Consider the following 24,957-nt stretch of genomic DNA (forward strand, 5'->3'; position numbering starts at 1 on the left):
GCAGGGAGGGCTGCCACTGTCACAAGCTAGGGTTTTGTTTAGATTTATTTAATCCCAAAGGTTAATAGAATTGTTTATTTAGCATGGAATGAGATAACCACACGTTTAACTTAGAAAGCTAACTCTAGCAGTAGTCCACAGAGAATGATCGGTTAGAAATTAAAACTCAAAAGTATAAATTGCCTGGGTTATCAGTTTTATGCAGATACCCTATACTCCAGGCTAGATCTTCTAAATCCATCCTCCTAAAAGAACCCCACATCTTCACCTTTAACAAGTACTTTGGGTATTACACTAAAATTAAGCCACAATCATGAACTACCAAATTAAAGACGTTACAAGAATAAGGTTTAAAACTAATCATAACTTTTAACACTTTAATATTAAAATCATACCAAAGCCTATCTTATCTGCATCCTCTTCAAGAGTAGCTATCATTGTTTTATATCATGTAAGGGTTTAAGCTAATAATCTCATAGCCTAGAAACCTCAATATAATCATAAACTGGCAGGCCAGGCATGGTGGCTTATGCAGGAATAAGCCTTATGCTTACGCTTGAGCCCAGGAATTCGAGACCAGCCTGGACAAAACAGGGAGACCCCACCTCTACCCGCAAAAAAAAAAAAAAAACCCATAAACTGGCTTATCTTCAGTGGATGGGTGTCAGTTTTGTACATGAAATATTAAGATCATGTAACAAATACATGTAACAAATTGTTTCAATAATCCGTATGGAAACCTTAACTCATAAAATGCACTACAGGAATTGTCTTGTGCCTTTTACATAAAACCAATAGACCCCTTGAACTTAACAGTACATTTTTCATGAAAGATTCTTATGTCAGCTCAGCACCATTAAGATATTACCTATTTATGCATGGCAATTATAAAGACTTTGAAAAAAAGCAAATCCGTGCACTGTTTAAGGAATTTTTATTAAAGCAAGAATTTTATAATCCAAATTACGTTTCCTTGCTCAGTTATCAATTCTGTTACTTAAAACAGAACTGACATTCTGAGCTATTCCACAGTAAAGAATTACAAAATTAAAGAAAGGAATGCTTTAAATTTTTGTACTTTGCTGAAAATTCTTTTTCCCAGGGTCTATAAAACATTAATTTGTTTTTATATTTTACTATTTTTTTGTGTTTTTTTTTTTGTTTTTAAATCAATAAGTAATCTAGGACTAGCATTATGTTTGCTAGACCTGGCATTTGCTCGGTACATAAGGTTCAAAGTTTCCTTTCCTTTTTTTATTTATTTTATATTTTGCAATGTTTTTTTTCCATAATATTTAAGTTTTTCGATGTTTAGATATTTTTCTTCGGTGAAGCACAAGTTTCTTTTCGTGGTCCCTGATCAATCTGTAAATGTTAAAAAAACAAATTAAGACCAGGACTATCACTTGTCAGTAGCAAATTAAAGCCCTTAGCCAAATTCAATGTGGCTGTTTTTATCCATAGTTTTATTGGAACACAGCCATACCTGTTCATTTGTATACATACTATCTATGGTTGTCTTGACATGGTAACACTGGAACAAGATCATTTCAGAGATAACACAGTCCTCAAAGCCCAAAATATTTCCTATCTGGCCCTTTACAAAAAACATTTGCCAATCCCTGGTCCTGATCCTGGCTGCACTACTCAATTTCTTGGGAGTGATGAAAGACAGTAGTAGAGACCCAAGGGCACCACCCAAAAAGGAAAGGTACAACTATGAAAGCCAACCTGTGACAGGTCATTTTATATATATATATTACTATACAAAATCTGGCAGGGCGCAGTGGCTCACGCCTGTAATTTCAAGACTTTGGGAGGCCGAGGTGGGCGGATCACTTGAGGTCAGAAGTTCCAGACCAGCCTGGCCAACATGGCAAAACCCCGAGTCTAGTAAAAATACAAAAATTAGCTGGGCACGGTGGCAGGCATGGGCCTGTAATCCCAGCTGCTCGGGAGGCTGAGGCAGGAGAATTGCTTGAACCTGGGAGGCGGAGGTTGCAGTGAGCCGAGATCGCGTCAATGCACTCCAGGTTGGGCGACAGAACGAAACTCCATCTCAAAAAAAAAAAAAAAAACAAAAAAACCACCACCTGAAAGTCCTGGGATTTTAAAAATCCAACAGTTAACGGGTAAAATTCCTTTAATTCCTCTATAGTTAGTTCCACTTTTCCTTGAAAAATTATCAATACATTTAAATGAACTGTAAAATGATCTTTTGCTATGCACATTTCAAAATATGCTCAACAAACTTTATAAAAGATGAAGAAAACAAGCTTAAAACAACAAACCAGAGGGAAAAGCTCACTTTAAACAGTTGGAACACCGGTGGCACTGTTAACTGCTTTCTGGGCAGCCTCTTTAGCTTGGTGGGCTTGTAGTACAGCTACAGCTTCATCAACCTAAAAAAGGGGAAAACAGATAAACTGGTTCAGGAAAGGAATGGAAATAAAGAGTTTCATATTGGTAACATACCAATTCCCAACAAAGGTAAGTTTCTTCCCTCAGATGAAAGTATAAATTGTTACACTAAACAACTATATCCATTCAATTTTGAGTTCTATTACACCACTATTCTAGAATTATGAATCGCTCCCCTGCACTTCTCTTTCCGTGTCCTCCCCACACTCGAAAAATATTTCTCTTTTTCCACTAGAGAAAGCAGCAGCAGTTGAGAGTATGGCTGTTGGAGCTGATGGGATTTGAAGCCAGGTTCTGCCACTTAAGAGCTGTGTGAGCATTTGGCAAATTATTCAGCCTGTTTCAGTTTACCTATCTATAAAATGGGGATAAATAGCGCCACAGGTTATTATGCAGACTTTACAACTGTACATGGCTTATATATAACACGATGTAAGTGTTCTGTACAATTAAGTCCCCATAAAAAGCCATGTAATAACCGTGTAAGAGGCAACTTGGTAAATAAATTTAAATCACCTTAGAACGGAGTGACTCTGGAGACTCAAGCATATGAAGAAGTTCTGAATTATCAATCTCCAACAACATGCCAGTGATTTTACCAGCAAGAGTAGGGTGCATGGCTTGAATAAGAGGAAACAGCCGTTCACCTAGGAACAGAAACATTCAAAAACTCCCTTCAATAAAAAAAAGTTTTTAACTGCATTGAATTACCACATTAAACTGGGGTTTAAGAACCCTACTTCTGTCTCACGTATATAACAACCCATAATCCACAATTTCATTATGTCTTCATGGGAAGACAGAATAAAATCTGCCACAAGGCAATTAACTCTTGATATTACCAGCTTGCCAATTAAGCAATGTTACCATTAGGTTGTTAAATCGGTGTTCAGGCAAAGTCACAAGTTTTCTTCTCATTTGCTTCAAATTCCTTCTCTCAAAAATGTAGTGAGGGCCCACGGTGAGTAATGCCCTACTACCCTATTTATTACTAACAATACATTTTCTTATTGGCTTTCCAGTGGTTTTAATTAGGCAGACCAACTGTACTATCATAATCATTCATGCCAATTCAGATCAATTCCACTGCCCTAGCTGTCAACTGACTGACCTAGTGCCTAAGTGATTCCTCTATTTTCTAGTCTTTCTGAACTGACAAGGTGGGACAGAAGTACTCACCCAACATTTGCTTTTGCTCTTGAGGAGGGGCAGATGCCAACATGGAAGCAGTCAAAGGTTCCTGACCTTGTACATGAACAGCAGGCTAGACAGAAAATGAGAACTCTTAAGTTTAAAGCACAGAAAAAAATGGCAAATACAAATAGTCATCAATGGACATCTGCTGAAGTGGTAGACTTCCATCGAAACATGAGGTGGAGAAGTTGAGTGAGCGAATTAGAAAGAAGTCAAAGTAGTTATTATATACTATGTATCGCAGATACATTTTTTTTTTTTTTTTGAGATGGAGTCTCACTTTGTCGCCCAGGCTGGAATGCAATGGCACAATCTTGGCTCGCTGCAACCTCCGCCTCCGGATTCAAGCACTTTCCTGCCTCAGCCTCCCCAGTAGCTGGGATTACAGGCATGTGCCACCACGCCTGGCTAATCTTTATATTTTTAGAGCTGGGGTTTCACCCTGTTGACCAGGCTGGTCTCAAACTCCTGACCTCAAGTGATCCACCTGCCTTGGCCTCCTGAAGTGCTGGGATTACATACAGGTGTGAGCCACCACGCCTGGCCCATAGCTACTTATAATAGTTGTTTCAGACCAGGCGTGGTGATTTAGGATGTGAATTTCTCACTGCTTGTCCAATTCCAAAAGCATAAGACATTTTACATACTATCATATTAGCAGAATGTTCCAGATAGGCTAAGCTCTCAAGAATCTATCATGCAGCTGTCTTCACATTTTTTCTTTTGAGACAGAGTCTTGCTGTCACCCAGCAGGGATTACAGCTTGCTGCAGCCTTAAACTCCTGGGCTCGAGCAATCCTCCTGCCTCAGCCTTCTAGCAGCTAGGACTACAGGCTTATGCCACCACACCCAGCTAGTTTTCTTTGTGGAGACAGGGTCCTGTATGTTGCCCAGGCTGGTCCCAAACTCCTGGTCTCAAGCAATCTGCCTGCCTCAGCCTCCCAAAGTTCTGGGGTTATAGGTGTGAGCCACTGTGCCCAGCTGCCTTCACATCTTTGATTTCACCCAAGAACTGTGATTTTTATTAAGAAATCATTAAATTCATACCTGTTGCATTGTAACTTGTGGCTGTGCATTAAGATGTTGCTGAGGATTGCGAACTCCTGCAGCATATTTATACTGTGGAACGGTGCGGACAGCAGGAGTAGCTGCAGCAGCTGCAGCTGCAGGACGTGGACCCATTGTCTGTGTTGATGTGTTAGCTAAAAAATAAGAACATTTTGTATTTTTATCTTGCTCTTTCAAATTGGTGATCAATTTTTAAAGGAAGGATTAAGACTCACCAACACGCTGTGTTGACATGACTCGTGGAACCTGTGAAGAAGCTGGTCTCATAGTACTAAATGGTGGTCTAGGAGCAGCTGGGCGGATAGCACCGGGCATATTTTGGAATGCTGCATTTTAAAGATGTGAATATACATTAACTGGGAAAATTTACTGAGTGAAAAGTATTTATGCTGTTTTCTTCGATCTGAGGTTTGCATAAAAGACTAAAAAGTGACAAAACTTTTTAAAGCTGAGTCTTAACACTTGCCATTTTCCCAGACTCAGAGCATTAATAAGTAAAAACATTAATTCATACAAGGACGAGTACTTATATGTAGGGACCAGCCCCACAGGGTCGGTGGGCTTCTCCCTGTGTGCAGCGACGAGAGAGTGCAGAAATAAAGACACGAGACACAGAGATTAAAAAAAAAAAAAGACAGCTGGGCGCGGGGGACCACTACCACCAAGACGCGGAGACCAGTAGTGGCCCCGAATGTCTGGCTGCACTGTTATTTATTGGATACAAAGCAAAAGGGGCAGGGTAAAGAGTGTGAGTCATTTCCAATGGTAGGTAAGGTCACGTGGGTTACGTGTCCACTGGACAAGGGGCCCTTCCCCGCCTGGCAGCCGAGGCAGAGAGGAGAGGAGACAGAGAGAAAGACAGCTTACGCCATTGTTTCTGCATATTAGAGACTTTTAGTACTTTCACTAATTTACTACTGCTATCTAGAAGGCAGAGCCAGGTGTACAGGATGGAACATGAAGGCAGACTAGGAGCGTGACCACTGAAGCACAGCACCACAGGGAGACGGTTAGGCCTCTGGATAATTGCAGGCAAGCCTGGCTGATGTCAGGCCCTCCACAAGAGGTGGAGGAGCAGTCTTCTCTAAACTCCCCCGGGGAAAAGTAGACTCCCTTTCCCGGTCTGCTAAGTAGTGGGTGTTTTCCTTTGACACTTACGCTACCGCTAGACCTCGGTCCGCCTGGCAACGGGCGTCTTCCCAGACGCTGGCATTACCACTAGACCAAGGAGCCCTTTGGTGGCCCTGTCTGGGCATAACAGAAGGCTCGCACTCTTGTCTTCTGGTCACTTCTCACTATGTCCCCTCAGCTCCTATTTCTGTATGGCCTGGTTTTTCCTAGGTTATGATTATAGAGCGAGGATTATTATGATATTGGAATAAAGAGTAATTGCTACAAACTAATGATTAATGATATTCATATATAATCATATCTAAGATCTATATCTGGTATAACTATTCTTATTTTATATTTTATTATATTGGAACAGCTTGTGTCCTCGGTCTCTTGTCTTGGCACCTGGGTGGTTTGCCGCCCACACTTATAAATATACCTGAAACATAATCATGATAAAATTCTAAGTGCTCCCAGCCTGGCCAACAGGGCAAAATCCCGTCTCTACAAAAAATTTAAAAAATTAGCTGGGCGTGGTGGCGTGTGCCTGTAGTCCCAGCTACTTGGGAGGCTGAGGCAGGAGGATCACTTGAACCCGGGAGGTGAAAGCTGCAGTAAGCCAAGATCATGCCACTGCACTCCAGACTGGAAGAAAGAGTGAGACTCTGTCTAAAAAAATAAACTCTAAGTGCTCTTGGAATATAACATACTGTTCCACAGGACAAGACTTAAAATACCACGACTCTGATTCTCATACATGATTAAATGGAACGAGACCTTTAAAACTGTGGCCTGACAAAAAATGAAATTGGCTGGGTGCCATGGCTCACGCCTGTACTCTCAACACTTTAGGAGGCTGAGGTGGGCAGATGACCTGAGATCAGGAGCTCGAGACAAGCCTGGCCAACGTGGTGAAACCCCATCTCTACTAATAATGCGTAAGTTAGCTGGGCGTGGTGGCGGGCACCTGTAATCCCAGCTACTCCAGAGGCTGAGGCAGGGAGAAATCGCTTGAACCTGGGAGGTGGAGGTTGCAGTGAGCCGAAACTGAGCCACTGCACTCGAGCCTGGGGCAACAGAGCGAGACTCTGTCTCGAAAATAAATAAATAAATAAATAAATAAATAATGAAGAGCTGTACCTATTCCCAAAACTTTTATAAAGGGAAATCAAACCACTGTAGACATTACTATCTTAGCACTGCTTTTAAATGCTATAAAAATGAACATCCATAACCACAAATTATGTGAAATGCAATAGTTAACCTAACATTGACATAGAAGAGCTGATTTACCCAATGTGTTATTTTAAACTCAATCCCCAACCTTAATTAAAAGAAAAAAGACTTACGATGAGGTCTGGCACCCTGAGCAGTCCAGCGAGGACTTGGTCTTAGTTGAGCAATTTGGCTAGGAGGATAGTATGCAGCACGGTTCTGAGTCTGCAGGGGAAAAAAGCACATGAGTTTATCAGTTGAAGAAAAAAGCAAATAATGCAATAAATTATATGTACTTTTCCAAAACATTTACCAGGACTTCACACTCAAGCATTTTTTCCAACTCAATCATAATTCACCTTTCTTAATGTTTCACATTTGCGGGGCGAGGGGCACAAAAAACACTAGAAATGACCAAATACGAAAACCTTCATGGTTCTGGTTGCCTTCTAAAACCTACCTGTGGGATAGCTGCCATGAAGTAACCTGAAGGAGGTGCTGGCTGGTAGGGGTTGATTACAGGGTTGGGCACAGCTCGTACACTTGCCATTCTCTGCATATACTGGTTAGTGAGGTGAGCCTGGCGCTCTTCTTTGCGCTGAGCTAAAGCTACATACAATGGCTTTGTGGCCACAATTCTACCGTTCATTTCTGTAACTGCTTTAGTGGCTTCTTCTGGGGAGGAGAAACATACAAAACCAAACCCTTTGCTGCGACCACCCTCCATCATAACCTATTAAAAAAAAGAAAAAAAAAGTTAACTTAATGGTAGAATGAGGAGCAAAAAAAGAGCGTTACAGTTTAGACAATTATAAATCACTGAATCAAATAACTAAACCCTGTTAATGCTTAATCATCTTGTATTCACCCATTGAGTTCACAATTTTTCCTTAATACCCAATTATTAAGGGCAAACTACACATACGCATTACCCTAGCCAGGTCAGAGAACTGACAGAAGTGAAGGCTGCACAGAAACTTTTAAAGATTTTAGATACTGAATTTGATTGGATTTTCAATATTGAAATTTAATTATCTAAATAAATACATCCCAGGCCTACTAAATTGACTTTTGGGCACCACTGGAAGCATTTCCCAATTAAATTTTGACTATTCTAACAATTCAAGCTGACAAGATGCTTTACTATGCCTTTGAGAACAAAGTAGTTGAATCTTACAATACCCACATCTTTAAAGTTTTTACATTCAAGAGCAGAGGATCCATAAATATTACGGTATAAAGAACACTCAAGAGGAAGGTTCTTCTAAAATTGATTGCAAAGACCTTTTAAATGAGCAATGAAGACTTGCAAAGAACCACTCGCTAGGCCAGCAATATATATAAGCATGCTATAAAACTACATTAACAGTATGCGAGTGGCATAGGAACAAACGGTAATAAAACAGAGGCCAGAAATATACCCAAGCAATTATGGGAATTCACTGTGTTAAAGTTAACATTTTAAAGTACTGGGGAAAAAGGACTTTGGGCTACTCAATACATGACACACTGGGACAAATGAAAAAATGTAGAACTCTTAATTCACATTACATTGAAAAATCTTAAATGCCAGGTAGATTCTGAATCTGAACATAAAATGTAGAAATAGAGAGAAAACCTTTCTAAGATGACACACACACACACGCGCGCGCACACACACACACACACAAAGTGAGGTCTATAAAGTGGAAAATTCGAAGAAAATATTTCCAATATAAAACAAATGTTTGGCCGGGCGTGGTGGCTCACGCCTGTAATCCTAGCACTTTGGGAGGCCAAGGCGGGTGGATCATCTGAAGTCAGGAGTTCGAGACCAGCCTGGCCAACATGGCGAAACCCCGTCTTTACTAAAAATACAAAAATTAGCCGGGCATGGTGGCAGGTGCATATAATCCCAGCTACTCGGGAAGCTGAGACAGGAAAACTGCTTGAACCCAGGGGGTGGAAGTTGCAGTGAACTGAGATCACACCACTTCACTCCATCTCAAAAAAATAATAAAACAAATGTTCCCTTAATCAATAAAAAGACAACCAGCCGGGCACGGTGGCTCACGCCTGTAATCCCAACACTTTAGGAGGTCACCTGAAGTCAGGAGTTGGAAGACCAGCTTGGCCAACATGGTGAAACCCCATCTCTTCTAAAAATACCAAAAATTAGCTGGGCGTAGTGGCACATGCCTGTAATCCCAGCTACTCAGGAGGCTGAGGCAGGAGAATCGCTTGAACCTGGGAGGCGGAGGCTGCAGTGAGCTGAGATTGCACCACCGCACTCCAGCCCAGGCGAGAGTGAGACTCGTCTTTAAAAAAGACAAAAAAAAAACACCTCATAAGTTTAAGAATTTGTGTTGCACTGCATTAAAAGCATTCTTGGGCCGCATGTGGCCTGCAAGCAGCAGGTTGGACAAGCTTGGCTTAAGCCCAGGAAAGGCTGAGGCTGCAGTGAGCTGTGATTGTGGCATGCCCCTGCACTCCAACCTGGGCAACATAGTGAGATCCTGTCTCAAGAAACAGAAAAACATGCATGCTTCATACATTCAAAATATGCTGATGCACAACACTCAATTTAAACAATATCCAGGGAACACACTGAAGACAAAAACATTCAGGAATAAATTCTATCATACTCCAATACTCTTACATAAAAAGCATAATCTGAAACACAAGACAACCATGGCACTTCCATCTTACTTGTATTCAACCACCTTTCCCCTAACATTTCCTCACTCTCACAGAAGCTTCCTCGGACTTGCCAGGAAAAGCTGACTAGAAAGATCAGCCACAGCGTCATTCCAGTTCAGCTGAGTTGTAATTTTTTCTATGCACTCTTCCCCAACCCCAGCAAAATTATGTATGCACAAAACCTTGCATATAGGGGGACTCTTGGCCCACGGATGCTAGACAAAAACATCTAGAAGAGAACTTCTTAAATCAAGATTTCAGAATTCGTACTAGAATACTACTGCTGGTGTTTCTTAATCTCTGATTTCAAATGAAAGAAAATATGATCTCTATTCTTACTGCTAGGGGACAGGGGAGGGAACTGGGGCTTGACTACCCAGAATGAATTGTAGAAATGAATAAACAGATCAGAACTATAGTAACAATTATAAGTCCCTAATAAATTGCTTGTTTTAGCAAAATGACTTGTTGGAATAGTGCATACCATGTGAGGATATCAGCCTTCCTTAGCAGAGTTCAGCGCTTGCCATTTTTAAGTTAACCATTAGGCTACGACAACCAGTTCAAATGTGAATTTAAGTTTTAGAAGTAACGAAGCAAACACCTCTCTAGTGGCTATAATACAAAATTTATATACATATATCTACATGTATGAATTTTTACCAGACCTCAAATAAATGAACCATGTTTTCTTACCTTTGCACTAGTGATTGTACCAAATGGAGAAAACTCTTTCCGGAGACGTTCATCATCAATACCATCATCAAGATTTTTCACATAAAGATTAACACCCTAAAAAGAAGAAAAGAAAATTATAGAAAAAGAAAACCATGGTGGTACCTAAGTACATCTATTATTTTACCCCATATTTCTTCTCCTATTCCCCTCTCAAACCCTCCAGCTACCTGGAAGTAACTGAAATCAACGTAAAATAGGTTTCCTCATCCCTGTCTTATTTTGGTTGTTCAATTAAAAATGAACCTGGTATCTGGTGATCCTATCTTGTTTCATCTGTTCAAATTTGCGCTTAAGTTCCGTCTGCCGTTCCACCTTTTTCTGAGCTCGACCAACATAAATTTGTTTTCCATTGAGCTCCTTTCCGTTCATCTCATCCACAGCCTTCCCCCCAAAAAAAAGAAAAAAAAAATCACAAAACTTTAAACTTACAGTTCATTTCCTTAACAGTTAAGACGAATTTGTTAAGTCACAAAAGCTAAAGACAAACCCATCCCAAAATCTCAAGGTTTTGGGACAATATAGGTTACCAATTTATACTCTCAAACCTAATGCATAAAATGCAAATAACTGAAAATACAAGAACATGTCAAATAGCTATTAGTATGCACATAGACTTCAACACAAGAGCAACTCAACTTTGTACCCCCTTCTTTCCTGCTGAATACAGACCACTTACTTTCTGTGCATCTTCATGCCTTTCAAAGCTTACAAATCCAAATCCTTTGGATTTTCCACTTTCATCAGTCATTACTTTCACACTTAAGGCAGGCCCTAAAAAATTTTTTTACATAAATCAAAGATATTCCATATAACATTCACATTATACATTTCAAATTTCAACATACAAAGCCATGAAAAAAATTTCAAAGCTCCGTAACTTGACTCCTCCCTCCCAGCCTTCTATGCCCCAGGTAGGTATACTTTTCCATTGAAAGACCTTTTATTATTAAGAAGATAAATACCTTCCCTCCCCTGAAGGATTCCTCCTTCCATTTAAGGAGGTACACTTTAAACGGCTGTAAAAAGTTTTATTCTCAGCTCTAGCACAAAAGAGTTGCATTTTTTACCCAATAATTTGATTTTTTCCCTTTTCTATAGAGACAGTATATCATTCCATTGCCCAGGCTGGAGTGTAGCAGCACAATGAATAAGCTCACTTTAACCCAACTCCTGGGCTCAAGTGATCCTCCTGCCTCAACTTACCAAGTAGCTGGGACTACTGGCCCACATACCACCATGCCTGGCTAATTTATTTTTTGTAGAGATAGGGTCTTGCTATGTTGCCCGGGCTAGTCTAAAACTTGTGGCTTCAAGTATCTTCCCTCTTTGACCTCCCCAAGCGCTAGGGTTACAGGCATGAGCCACTGTGCTAAGACCAATTTGATTTTCTTTGTATCAATTAAGAAACAAGTATTTATTAAGCCTTGGCCTACCCGACTTTCAATAGGAGTGGAAGGAATACATGGTTGGACTCTTTGGTAAGACATAGGTAATATAGGAATTTGAAAGAGAGGGAAAAAAAATTTCTTTTTAAAGACACAGGTGAATTACCTGGAAGAGGAAGCATTTATTTCTGAAGACATGTTTTCCCCTAACTCCCTCTAAAGTAGGAGAGACAGGTAACTGAGGCGGGTGGTATCTCAGGCAAGTGGGGCAGAAAAGGTTAAAAATCACATTTGATTACAGAAACTTAGAAGATGTATGGGCCAAGGCAGATTTTCTTCTGAATGTGCCTCTCTCCTGAGGCCAAAGTCAAGAAAATATGACATATTCACATATTTGTGGTCAACTTATGCAGCATTACTCATAGGGTTGGTAGTTAACATCAACTTTTACAAATAGCTTCTAATTAAAAGACATTAAGAAGCACGACAGTTGAAATATATAAAAGGCAGTAGCTAAATTTGGGGGTTGAGATGTAAACATGATGTCACTTTCTACGTTTTATATCATCTATCTTTGTGCAAAATGGTACTTTTTTGCTCTAGTGGAGGGCTTGATGTGACATGCTAGCATGGCAGTAAGATATTAGATTTCCTGGCCAGGCGCAGTGGCTCACACCTGTAATCCCAGCACTTTGGGAGGCCGAGGTGGCTGGATCACTTGAGGTCAGGAGTTGGAGACCAGCCTGGCCATCACGGTGAAACCCCGTCTCTACTAAAAATACAAAAATTAGCTGGGCATGGTGGCGCACACCTGTAATCCCAGCTACTCAAGGTAGAGATAGGAGCACTGCTTGAACCCGGGAGGCAGAGGCTGCAATGAGCCGAGATCACGCGACTGCACTCCAGCCCGGGTGACAGAGCGAGAGTCAAAAAAAAAAAAAAGTATTAGATTTCCTAATTCTTTATTATTTGACATATTAAAAAAAGCAAGACACCTCTAAGTTCAACACAAAATGCAAAGGGTGGGGTCAAGCAAATCATCTGCACATGAACACTTAAAAGTTATTTTATCTGTTATACCCCTACCTAAACTAAGGCTGGTTTGTGCTTCATTAATTTCAAGTTTTATGAAGTTATTTTTAAATGCAGGAAATAAGTACTTTGAATCACTGGAAAATCTGAATTTTTGGTTTCATCGCTGAAAGTCATTGTTTTAAACTGCTCAAACATGATGTTACTTAGACTGACCAGCTTTATTGTTCTATGAGACTGCATTCCACTGTAGGCTGGCTGTGTCAAATATATGCTTCTGATGACATGGGATCTCTAATTACACACACACACACACACACACACACACACACATATATATCTCCAGCCTCTTAATGTAGTAAAATATTTTAAAATCTGTTCTAATTACTTAGTCATACCTTACTGTGCTAATCTAATGCTATTAACCTTTAACCTCAATAGAATTCTATTTATTTGCATTATACTACTTTGTAGTGTAACAGATGGCCAGCAGCTTAATTCAAATAACCACAAATATTTTAAAGTACCATGTAAGTCTAATTTTATTGACTTTTTTAGTATAAAGTAATAGGTAAAATTAACACTGAGCACTAATTCAGAGCTGTGTGTGTAAAAATTTAATTAAGACACATTACCAAACTTGCCAAAGAGATCCTTAAGGCGCTCATCATCCATGTCTTCTCCAAAATTCTTGATGTAAACATTGGTGAATTCTTTTGCCCTAGCTCCAAGTTCAGCTTCTCGTTCTTTACGAGACTTAAATCGTCCAACAAATCTAATAAGATATACAAGGACTATAACATTAGATTCTATTTTATAAAGTTCAGATTAAGTAAGCCTGATGGTTGTTTTTGCTACTGTTACTGAGAATATTCAGAATCCCTAATAAAAAGCACACTACAAAATAGAAATAGGGCCATAATTTAAGATATGACACCATGAAATATATGAATAAACCTCTAACTACAATCACAAAAAAAAAAACCACTTCTTTTAATACACACTTCTCTCTTCTCTAGCTAACCTAGGGTTAAAGGGATCACTCCCATCAATACAAATGAGTGGAAGTGCATGTGTACCATGCCAATAAAAAGACCTCTATCAAATTAAAAAGCTTTCATCGTCATCTTAAAGTGGCGCTTGCGCTTTCTTTGCCATCTCCTAGAATAAAAATTTAAACTTCCCAATCGTGTACTCTAACACACAACAGCCTGACATAACTGCAGCATTTTCAACAAAATGACACTAAAACTTAATTTTTTCTGAATATAACAGTAGTAATTCAGAACAAGGATCACTGGGCTAGGCAGTGGCTCACACCTGTAATCCCAGCACTTTGCAAGGCCAAGGTGGGATGATCACTGGAGGCCAGGAATTCGAGTTCAGCCTGGCCAACATGGTGAAACTGTCTCTACTAAAGTACAAAAATTAGTTGGGTGTGGTGGTGTACACCTGTAATCCCACCTACTTGGGAGGCTGAAGCATGAGAATCGCTAGAATCCGGGAGGCAGAGGTGGCAGTGAGTAGATTGCACCACTGCACTCCAGCCTGGGCAAGAGAGCAAGACCATGTCTCAAAAATATAAAAATAAAAAGAACAACGATCACTGAAGAAAAAAAAGTAGCACATGTGTCATAGCATATTATAATACACAGCAAAGCAGAAGGAAAAACCATCTTACATAATCTCACCCTAGTCATCTAAATTTCCTTATCTCTAACCCAGCTTTAGAATAAAAAGTAAAATAAAAATAATTTCCTTATCTCTCCACAAAACATGGTTGGTCTTCGCTATGCTATTAGTTTCATCAATGTTCTCAAAGGGAGCGTATTTCATTGTGACCATCACTTTCTGCTTTGTAAATAATGCTGCAACTTTTTTGAGACAAGGTCTTGCTATTTTGCCCTGGCTGGAGTGTAATAGCTGTTCACAGGCACAATCACAACACACTACAGCCTTGGCTCAAGCATCCTGCCTCAGCTTCCCAGTGGCTGGGAATAAAGGCACACTGCAGTAAAGCTGAAACTTTATGAAAGACACTTTGTGTATTTCTTCTTAGGACAGTTACAAATTTCCAAAAGAGTTATATCACTTTTACTCAAAACAGCAATATATCATTCTTTTCTGGATCCTGCCAGTGTTGGGCTTGCTTTTTTTTCCTCCTAAAGCACTGGTAACAGGCATTTGTGAGTATTTATTTTTTTTTTAAAGACAGTTTCAATCTTGTCGCCCAGACTGGAGTACAATGGCGAAATCTCGGTTCACTGCAACCTCCGCCTCCCGGGTTTAAGTGATTCTCCTGCCTCAGCCTCCCGAGTAGCTAGGATTACAGGCATGCGCCACCATGCCCAGCTAATTTTGTATTTTTAGTAGAGACGGTTTCTCCATGTTGGTCAGGCTGGTCTTAAACTCCCAACCTCAGGTGATCCACCCACCTCGGCCTCCCAAAGTGCTGGAATTACAGGCATGAGCCACCGCGCCCGGACTTGTGAGTAATGTATGTCTCTCATTTTACAGTACATAAAAGCAAATTATTTTGAGTTTCTTCACCTATAAAATGGGTTAATTTAACCAGTACCTCAAGAATTATGAATATTAGGTTTGTCTGAATTCCTGATTTTTCACTAATGCACTCATTTTGAAAAAGCTTCATTTTTCTGTTTACTTATCTTCTGTTTTCCTTTTGGCATGAATGTTAATTATATTAAACCTGTTATTTGTATGTTACACTTACTGTGTAGAAAATTCAATTGTAAAAATCAAGATTAGCTTATTAATTTTCACTCCAGTACAACTACATGAATTTTTCTTGTTATTCATCTTTAGAATGTTTTTATTCTTTTATCTTATGTGTTATCTAACTTCTCCCTGACAAATATTAACTTAAAATGAATGGATTTGGAATTATTAAAAATAAGACTCAAAATATGATTAGCTAGATATTTATAACTTACACTTTGCGATCATTTAGGAGCATTCCATTCATTTTTTCAATAGCTCTTTCAGCTGCTTCCTGTGTCTCAAAGTGTACAAATCCATAGCCCTTGGAACCATTTTCATCACAAACCACCTAGGGAAAAACATATACCCATTTTTCTTTATTTGCTATTGATTTAACATTTGTTCAGTGTTGAGAGACAATCTGTTAGCCATCTAACCTGGATATTTGTGAAATAAAGATATCCATTACTGCACAGTTCCTATTTCAAGCACTAAACTAAATGTAGCTCAACAATGTAAACATGTGTATCGGACATTTTTGGCTTACCTTACACGAAAGGATGTTACCAAAAGCAGAAAATGTATCATACAGTGCTTTATTATCAATGGATTTGTCCAGATTTTTAATGAATATGTTGCCTACTCCACTTTTGCGAAGTGATGGATCACGCTGAGACCACATGATGCGTACTGGCTTGCCCTTTATAACATCAAAATTCATGGTGTCCAAAGCACGCTCCGCTGCAGGAAAGACATTTTCAGAGTCAATATTACTTCAAAATTTTTGCTGGCTACTTAAGATTATATAAACTATGGTGAGTGGAGTGGGAGGACACATGGTCTCACAGTTGAACGCTTCCTCTTTAAGCTTCAAGATGGCTAGACCTTTCAAGTATCACACACTAGTGTGGGACCTAAGTTGTATAAAGCAAAGACAAATACCAGAAGCCCCCGAAATTTCTCACATATAAAAGGATGCCATATTGCTAATAATTAATGAATTCTTGAAGCAATCTCTTGCCTTAATTGCCATTAAATCTAAAGCACTTTTTTTCCTAGTTATCAAAATCCAAATTCCTTCACATACAATGTTTAATGAGCAGTATAAAAGACATTACGCAACAGATTTATCTACAAGCTGGAAGTAGTTTATAGATTTAAATATTTTAACTTCTTCCCAACTACTTGCTAAAATTGGTCATTTCATTGCTAATAACAATATTATATGAAAACTAGTCCATTTCCTAAAAAATGAAAGTTTCTGAATTATTGGGGGGAGGGAGGGTTTCAGTGATTCATGGCACAACTTCCATTTAAGAAAATGAAAGGCTAGACCAAGATTTGAATCATGCTTTCAAAAGCTAATGTGAAGTTAGACATATTTGGTTTCATAATCACAGAATTTTAAAAACACCAGGTCTGCAATATTCAGAAATCACCATTAACGCTCTCTTGACACATAAAATCAATTTCACTTTAGATCGCTGATTTTCTTAACAACTGATCTAGTTATTTCTGAATACTGCTAGAAAATTTCAAAATCTACAATTAATTTCAGGATCTATAAAGGATTGAATTACGTATACCTGTACCATTAAAGGCTCTAAATGAAATAACACATCCTTAAATAAAAAGACTAGTCCCCGAAGAGAGGGAAAACGGTCCCTTTTAAGCCCTGAAACAATTCCTACAAATTCCATGCCAATGTAAATTTAAAGTTATTGACAGGATGAATTTTCCGGCCACCTCTTTTTTTATAAATGAAAGTTCCAGTTTCTAGAATATAGTGATAATCAGCTGTTAGCTCATTATCAATTGACCACACCTACTCAGCTTCCCTAGTTTTTTTTTTTTTTTAGCTGACTTTGCTTGAGCTATTTTTCAATGAGTCACCTCTTCCTATGAAATTGAAAACTGGTCACTTTCAGAAGCTATTCTGCCTATCAATGTAGCAATAAGTTTTTTAAAAAGAACAAGAAATCCACTTAAGTAATTGATTGGATAGTAAATTGTACATATAGAAACTAGACAAATGGAAAACTGCCATATTCTTTTCAGCAGTTAGGGTACTGGTCTACCGGTACAGACTGATAATATACACTGTACACTGTAACCACGGAAACCTGAAGTTCAACTCTTCGAATCCCAAGAAATGTAAAAATTGTTTTTTGGATTTAAAAACGTTAAGCTGAGAAAGAGTAACACTTTCAAGTTTTCATTTTATGGTCTCTAGAATTCATTCCCATGTTTTCTCCACCAACTCTTAGGTTGTGATAACCTGCCCCAAAGTTATCTACCCCCATCTGACATGCATTGATACATCCTGCCTAAGGTTGACAAGAACTGTTATGAAGTGACATTTGGAGTTACTGCTTACAGAGCAAAAGGGCAGGAAACCTGCAGTGCAGTTTTACAACTTCTGGCTCTGTGTCACTCAATATTCTGCTTCCAAAATCAGTATCAACTTTACACAGTGAAGAGCTGATCAGTAACCTAAGTTCTACTGAATGAATGTTAATAGGAGCTTAAATTCCACCCTTAAGGCCTTTTCTAATAAAAATGAATTCTTCATATTTCGATTATTTGACACGTATTCAAGTGGCCAGCCTGTAGGGGGGAAAAAAGGCAAAATTGGGCCGTAAAATGGAATTAAGCTGACTTCTCAAAGCCAATTGATCTAAAGACAAATCCTAGCAACTCAACAGACCACAGATATTATCTGTTTACAAAATTGTGTTTCTGTTAACTGTTTAGCTTCAAAATAAAAGCACAAAGTTAGCTGCATTTCCCCCATAAATTTCAAGCTCAATTTAATCTCCGTTATTTTGTACTCAGTCATTTCCCAAGATTTACAGGTATCATGGGCCACTTTTAAAAATAAAAGAGAAACTTGAACTTCTTCCATGCTACAGATAAGACTGGTCCAGTTGGAATTACACTAAAGTAACATTTTATAACCAAAGTTGACTATTTTATAAAGAAAAGCCCCTCAAAACGACAGGAACTATTTCAGAAGGTAACATAATATACTCGAAAACCACCAGTATTGTGAATCTAAGATAAAATTTGACTAAAAATGGTCTAAGTTGCCTGAGAAAACTGGCCTTCAAAGTGGTCGGCTGCCACATCCCCTCCTCCCACTCTGCCCTTTTAATGTTAGAGAAATGCTTGATTTAGGGGAAACCCCAAATGCATGTCTCCGGTAAATTCCATTTCTAGATCCATCAGTCACTGATGAGTTCTGGGAAGTGGACTCACAAGCCTGAGGACCACCACCACACCACACATCGCCACAGGAACTTTATCCTAAGGCCTGGTGGCTCCCCCAGGCGACTGGGCCAGGAGCAGGAGCAGAAGCAGGCCTCGGGCCTGCGAGGTTACAGGGTTCAACACGTGGTATTTTTCGAGCACAGAACTGCACTTCCTCCCCAGGCTGGGGCGCCGGCAGGAGCTCCGGGTGGTGGGAGCGCCTCCACCTCTTACCCACGAAAGGAGCTCAGCGCTCAACGCCCCAGAATCCCGGGGCCACTGGCGGGAGCGCCGCGGAGGAACCGAATCTCACCCACCCTCCCGGCGCGTCATCACCCTAAAGTTTGAGAGCGTCTGAGGCCGAGAAAATGGTCGCAAAGGAGGAAGTAGCCGGGCGTGTGGCTGCCGGCAGCGCGGGTCCCCGCCGGCTCGGGAAACGCGGCTCCAGGGACCCCGGCGCCTTCCCGCCGGCCGTCGCGGGGTGACATGCCCTCCCGCCCCCCGCCCCGGGCCCGCCGGCCTACCCCGCCCGCCGCCGCCGCCCGAGCCTCATGGCCGCCTGCCCGCCCGGCCGACCGCGGAGCCCGGCGCTCACCGTCCGCCGGCTGCTGGAAGTTCACATACGCGTAGCCCAAGGAGCGGCGGGTGATCATGTCCCTGCAGACCCGGATGGAGAGGATGGGCCCGGCCGGGCTGAACTTCTCGTAGAGCATCGCCTCGGTCACGTCGGGGTGGAGGTCCCCCACGTAGAGCGAGGCCATGGGGTAGCTGGGGGCGCTGGGGTTCATCTCGGCACGGCTGCCCGCAGGGCCACAGGCCGCGACCTTTCCGTGAGAGGAGGAGAGCGAGTGCCGGGGCTGGGGGCCGGAGCCGGGGGGAGGGGAGCGGGGAGCAAGCGCAGAGGGACAAAAATCAACCGGAATTGAAAACTACTCAACGGCCGCAGAACGGGGTCGATCCACTGCCGCTGGCTGCCGGCTGCCGGCGGGGAGCGAGGGTGGCGGTGTCGGGTCCGGGCAGCGGGAAGGCCTCGGTCTCTTGGCTCCTTCTTGGAGCTGCTGCGGGGCCGCGGGCGGGCGGGTCGGTCTCGGCTGCTTCACCGGGTTATTTTATAAAAGAGGAAGAAAAAAAATAAAAGTCTCCGGCGGGGGAGACGCGGAATTTTTGTAAATTTTTTTGGGGTTTTTTAAAAGATTTTTTTAGATTTTTTTTGGATTTTTTAATAATAAATGTGTGTTCCGAGCCCGGAGCACACACTCCGCACTCTCAGCACTAACCGCCGGGGAGAAGGGGAAGCACCGCCTCCTGCACCCTCTACTTATACCCCGCGCCGCACTCGCCCCGCCCCCGCGCGTCTGACGCCAGGGCCCCTACGCGAGCGTCAGCGCCGGAGTAGGAGGAGACGCGGAGGCCAGGGGGAGGAGGGAAGAGAAAACAGGAGGAAAGAGCTGAGAGGAAGGGAGAGGTGGCGGCGGTGGAGGCTGCGGTGTGGGGGTGGGGCTCTGGCGAAGGGGCGGGGCTTTTGCGCAGGCGCCGCGGCCCGGGAAGCGGAGCTCGCGCTGCGTCGCGTCCGCGGGGGTGGGGAGGGCGGCTCGCAGGCGGTCCTCGGGGGTGTTGACTGAGGCGGCCCCGCCTTCCGCCCCGCCCGCCCCTGCCTCCACCAGGAGGAGCGTTAACCCGTCACCGCGGCGGTGGGCGGTGCAAGGGGCTTCCGGGTTCCTCCGCGCCAACCACCCCCCACGTGCGCGGCCGCCTGTGGCCTCCTCCCGCTGCGGCCGGCCCGGCTCCTCTAGCCCCAGCTCCGGGGGACGCCGGGCACGGGTGAGCGGGCGTGGTCCCCTCCGGGCCCGGTTTCCGAAACGTGCGTAGATGGAGCCAGCGTGGCCCCCTGCTCTCTCCTACCCGGACCGCACTACGAGTCCCAGCGGGCACCGCCGCCACGCGCGTCGGCCGCAGAAGCGGTGCCTGCTGGGAGCTGGAGTCCCCAACGGCCGCGGCGCTCGCTGACACCAACTGGCTGCGCGGGTCCTGGCCGCCCGCTCCGGGACCCCCCAACCGTCCTGCGCGCTGGACCCCGGCACCTCTGGAGCTCCCGGCGCGGGGTGGGGGGGCAGGGAGAGAGAGGGGAGGGCCCCTCGGGTTCCTCGTCCTCTTCTTTTCCAGCCCGACCCTCCTCCGTGTCTTCACTGGACGTTGTCGTTGGTCAAAGTGGCTTTAATATGGGATAGCTGTGTTGGGGGTCTTTGGTCACTTCTTACCTTAAGGTGCTAGGCTGGAATCATTGATTTGTGCTGCTTCTGCCAGACATTTCTTGGCGATAGAAACCAGGAGTGGAGAAAAGTGAATGTTTTTCCTGAAAGTACTGGTTTGTCACAGTCACTACTATATGGCACCACAGCCCTGCAACCAGACAAAATTAGGAATAGTCTAAAACAACGTCCTTATAAATAACTAAAACAATTCTGCACATTAGTAGTGGGTTTTAATAGGAATGCTAAATTTAACGAATTGATAGTAATAAAAACCGGCTCTAGGAATGACATTAAATCAACATACAAATTCCACTCGAAAGTAGTAAAGTGCTTTTACAGGTTTTAAAGCACTCGCGTAAACATACTATCATTTGTTCCTGAGAGCGATCTTGTGTGGGAGGTGGAGCAAGTAGTAATAATTTTACTTTACTGTTACAGGAACAGTCTCAAAGAAGTTAAATGATTGCCCAATTTATTCCTTAATTCAATAAACTTTAATGGATGTCAACTGTATTGCTAGGTGTGGAATTAAGTACTTTATATCTGTTCTCATTTAATTAGAATTTAAACCAGTGGAATCCCACATAAATACTATTTTGCTCCTATTAAAAAGAGGATAAAATGTGACCGGGCGCGGTGGCTCACTCCTGTAATTCCAGCACTTTGGGAGGCTGACGCACGCTGATCACTTGAGGTCAGGAGTTCGAGACCAGCCTGGCCAACATGGTGAAACCCCGTCTCTACTAAAAATACAAAAAGTAGCCAGGCGCGGTGGCTCACGCCTGTAATCCCAGCACTTTGAGAAGCCGAGGGGGGCAGATCACGAGGTCAAGAGATCGAGACCATCCTGGCCAACATGGTGAAACCCCGTCTCTACTAAAAATACAAAAATTAGCTGGGCGTGGTGGCACGCGCCTATAGTCCCAGCTACTCGGGAGCCTGAGGCAGGAGAATCGCTTGAACCCGGGAGGCGGAGGTTGCAGTGAGCCAGGATTGCGTCACTGCACTCCAGCCTGGTGACAGAGCGAGACTCAAATAAATAAAAAATAAACAGTTGATAGGCTTCCAGGGCAGCTTGACAGGCAGTGATGCCCTGGATGGTAAGTGGAAGCATTCTCATCACTAGAAAAGGATATTAGTGCTTTGTAGGTGAATACATAGTTTGGGAAGGGAGCCAGTCATCAGGACGTCTATGCAGCTGTGGCTCTTGCACTTAGTAGATGTCATTGTCATATTTTATGGAGGTACAGTTGAGTATGTGCAAGGGAAAGTAGAAGCAAAGTCCATACCTGAGGACAAGGAGCTGCTATTTAATAGAATAGGAGAGAGAGTCAGAGCCCAGGAGGAAACAGGAGTGGGATCTGGAACTGAAACCAAGAACCTGTTCCCTTGATCCATCAATCACCTCTTTTTATTTCCAGCCAGCTCCTTTCGCTCAGATCAGAAACTGGTCAATTCAGATCAAAAAGAAAACAAACCAATCTTCTCTTAATGACATATTCCTCTCTCATTCACTTTTTTTTCATAGCCAAGCTTTTCATTTCTGCTTTCTATCTCCTTAGTTCCTCAACACTACCGTATGACTTCCAGCTGCACTCAAATTGCCCCATCAACAGTTGCCAATGATCCCTGTTCTATTTGACAAATCCAATGGACTTTCTTCAGGTCCATATTACTGGACATCTGCAGAGTTTGACACTGTTTTTCTCCCTCTCTTTTGTCACACACTCTCTTGGCGTCTGGGCTACACTTTCCTGGTTCTGCCTCTCAGACTCTTCCTCCTCTCCCCCAGTAACCATTCCCTGACCACCAGGTAGGATTGGGCACCCTTCCTTTGGTTTTTCCCCTGCCGCCCGCCAACCCGGCAATACATTTACTACGTTATATCAAAATAGTGTGTTTATGAGCGATCTCCCAAAATAAGTTGTAAGCGCCAAAAGAAGGCTTATGTCATGTTTATCTGCATCCCAACCATCTACCGTGAAGCCTGGCACACTGAGGGTGTATTTTTTCTTTTTAAACCTAACTTCAGGGAGAGGGCCAGCTAGGCCTTGTAGACTGACCATATAGGATGAGGGTTAGTTGGGAGGTCTCAACCTGATGGTCACATGGGCACCTAGGGCCGTGTTCACCTCCAGACTGCTTGGCCTGCTGCAGCATGTTACCTCTCAGCTCCACAAGCTGTTTCGGGGAGCGCTTCCTGACATGCTGGTCGGGCTCTCATTTCTAGTGCTGGAAGTAGTGGACTTTTAGTACCCCAAATCAGGCAAGCAGGGACAAGCAAGGACTCCTGGACAACAGGAGTTTCTGGACCTCCAAAGCTGAGGACGCTGTATGGTGGTAATCCCACTAATGTTCTGAGACCCCTTTTTGATGTTAGCAGTTTGATTGCTTGTGATAGAGGTAATTAAGGCTATGAATAAAAGGCAGAAGATGAAATATTTGTTGATTCCTTTTGCCTTTTTGATTCACTACTCTCATTTTTCTCTCCTATCATTTTTTTGTCTTAAAAAATGTGCTGTCTATGTTTATCTGGCTTGCCTGTGTTTATCTAATTTTAGATTGCAAGCTGTGGGACAGAATAATGTCTTTATATGTGCAGCATCTCACTGTGGGTGCCTAAGAATATCTAATGACATTAAAGTCATTCAATTAACCTGTTTTTATTTAATGAGTAAACTGTAAAGTTCTCCAGAGAGCTTATTCACTTGAACTTCACTAGCAATTTATAAGTAATTTTCAGGTTATATCCAGGATACATTCAGAATATATCCAGGATAATTTATAGTATCTTGTGTAATGTAAGATAACCTGGCCTTTTAAGATCTTTAGGTAATATAGAGAGATTTATTTGAAATGGATAATAAGTGTATTCGTTGAGAACAGATCCCTCTCAATTGAAGGGGTATACTTTCTGTAGATCCTTGAAATAGAAAAAATATTATACGATGTCTGTGATAAAATCAAAACTATGCAATGTTTCAGAAGATGAGCTTCCCACTTAATTGGTTTTCCAGGTTGGTGAGGAACATAACACCTACTCAGATTTGCAAATTGTCATGCCCATGATCAGAGGAATTCCTATAATGAGACTCACTTAGAGTTTATGTTTTTTTCCATACGCATTGCATATTTTTCTCATACCAACCAAGAATGAAGAAAGGAATTTATATGAGTTTGAAATGGGGTCCTGTTTCTAGATTGTGTTTCAGATGTTGTAACCTGACATTAGTTCTGAGAAAATGGCGAGCAATCAGACTACTAACATCAAAGAGGGGATCTCAGAACATTAGTGGGATCACTGCCATACAGCGTCCTCAGCTTTGGAGGTCCAGAACCTCCTGTTGTCCAGAAGTCCTTGCTCGTCCCTGCTTGCCTGACTTTGGGTACCAAAAGTCCACTACTTCCAAGCTCAGCACTAGAAATGAGAACCCAGCCAGCGTGTCAGGAAACGCTCCCTGAAAGAGCTCCTGGAGTTTAGAGCTAACATGCTGCGGCAGGATCAAGGGTCATAAGGTCAAGGGTCATAAACACAGACTCAGAAACACAGAAACAATATTGGGAAAAAAATGTAGTTAGTGATTTTGTTGTAGAAGAGAATAAGAGAAATCTCAAAATACTAAGGTTTGTTACAAGGTGCTTTTCTAATGGCATAGCCATCTATGTTAAACCAGTGTAGTTGTTATAATGATTGTTCAATATAACAGGGATACTACGACCAGGCACGGTGGCTCACGCCTGTAATTCCAGCACTTTGGGAGGCCAAGATCGGCAGATCACAAGGTCAGGAGTTCGAGACCAGCCTGGCCAACATGGTGAAACCCCGTCTCTACTAAAAATACAAAAAATTAGCCAAGCGTGGTGGCGTGCGCCTGTAATCCCAGCTACCC

General features: G+C 42.3%; 1 protein-coding gene across 3 annotated transcripts; it reads right to left on the reverse strand.

Annotated features, from left to right (window-relative positions):
- Positions 1-917: 917 nt before the first annotated feature.
- PABPC1 (poly(A) binding protein cytoplasmic 1) lies at positions 918-20,914 on the reverse strand. 3 transcript variants are annotated; one of them, XM_034966425.3, is made up of 16 exons: positions 20,718-20,914; positions 19,411-19,909; positions 16,114-16,307; positions 15,800-15,915; positions 13,481-13,620; positions 11,105-11,199; positions 10,672-10,809; positions 10,387-10,482; positions 7,472-7,744; positions 7,146-7,236; positions 4,899-5,009; positions 4,663-4,817; positions 3,601-3,685; positions 2,938-3,068; positions 2,309-2,402; positions 918-1,365 (listed from the first exon to the last, which is right to left on the reverse strand). In XM_034966425.3, exons 2-15 carry the CDS (start codon positions 19,601-19,603, stop codon positions 2,310-2,312), a joined length of 1,911 nt encoding a protein of 636 aa, XP_034822316.1. In that variant the 5' UTR covers positions 19,604-19,909; positions 20,718-20,914; the 3' UTR covers positions 918-1,365; position 2,309. The 3 variants fall into 3 exon arrangements, with proteins under 3 accessions (XP_034822316.1, XP_063462937.1, XP_063462938.1); XM_063606867.1 differs by lacking the exon at positions 20,718-20,914 and having other exon boundaries at positions 19,411-20,512; XM_063606868.1 differs by lacking the exon at positions 20,718-20,914 and having other exon boundaries at positions 918-2,402; positions 19,411-20,512.
- Positions 20,915-24,957: the final 4,043 nt, after the last annotated feature.

Source organism: Pan paniscus, chromosome 7 (assembly GCF_029289425.2).
Source record: "Pan paniscus chromosome 7, NHGRI_mPanPan1-v2.0_pri, whole genome shotgun sequence".
NCBI classification, from domain to species: domain Eukaryota; kingdom Metazoa; phylum Chordata; class Mammalia; order Primates; family Hominidae; genus Pan; species Pan paniscus.

Coding starts and splice junctions, on each gene's coding strand:
- PABPC1 (XM_034966425.3), bottom strand. CDS start 19,603: ATGAACCCCAGCGCCCCCAGCTACCCCATGGCCTCGCTCTACGTGGGG. Junction 13,621..15,799: donor CTCCTAAATGATCGCAAAGT/GTAAGTTATAAA, acceptor ATATCTTATTAG/ATTTGTTGGACGATTTAAGT. Junction 4,818..4,898: donor CATGTCAACACAGCGTGTTG/GTGAGTCTTAAT, acceptor CTTATTTTTTAG/CTAACACATCAACACAGACA.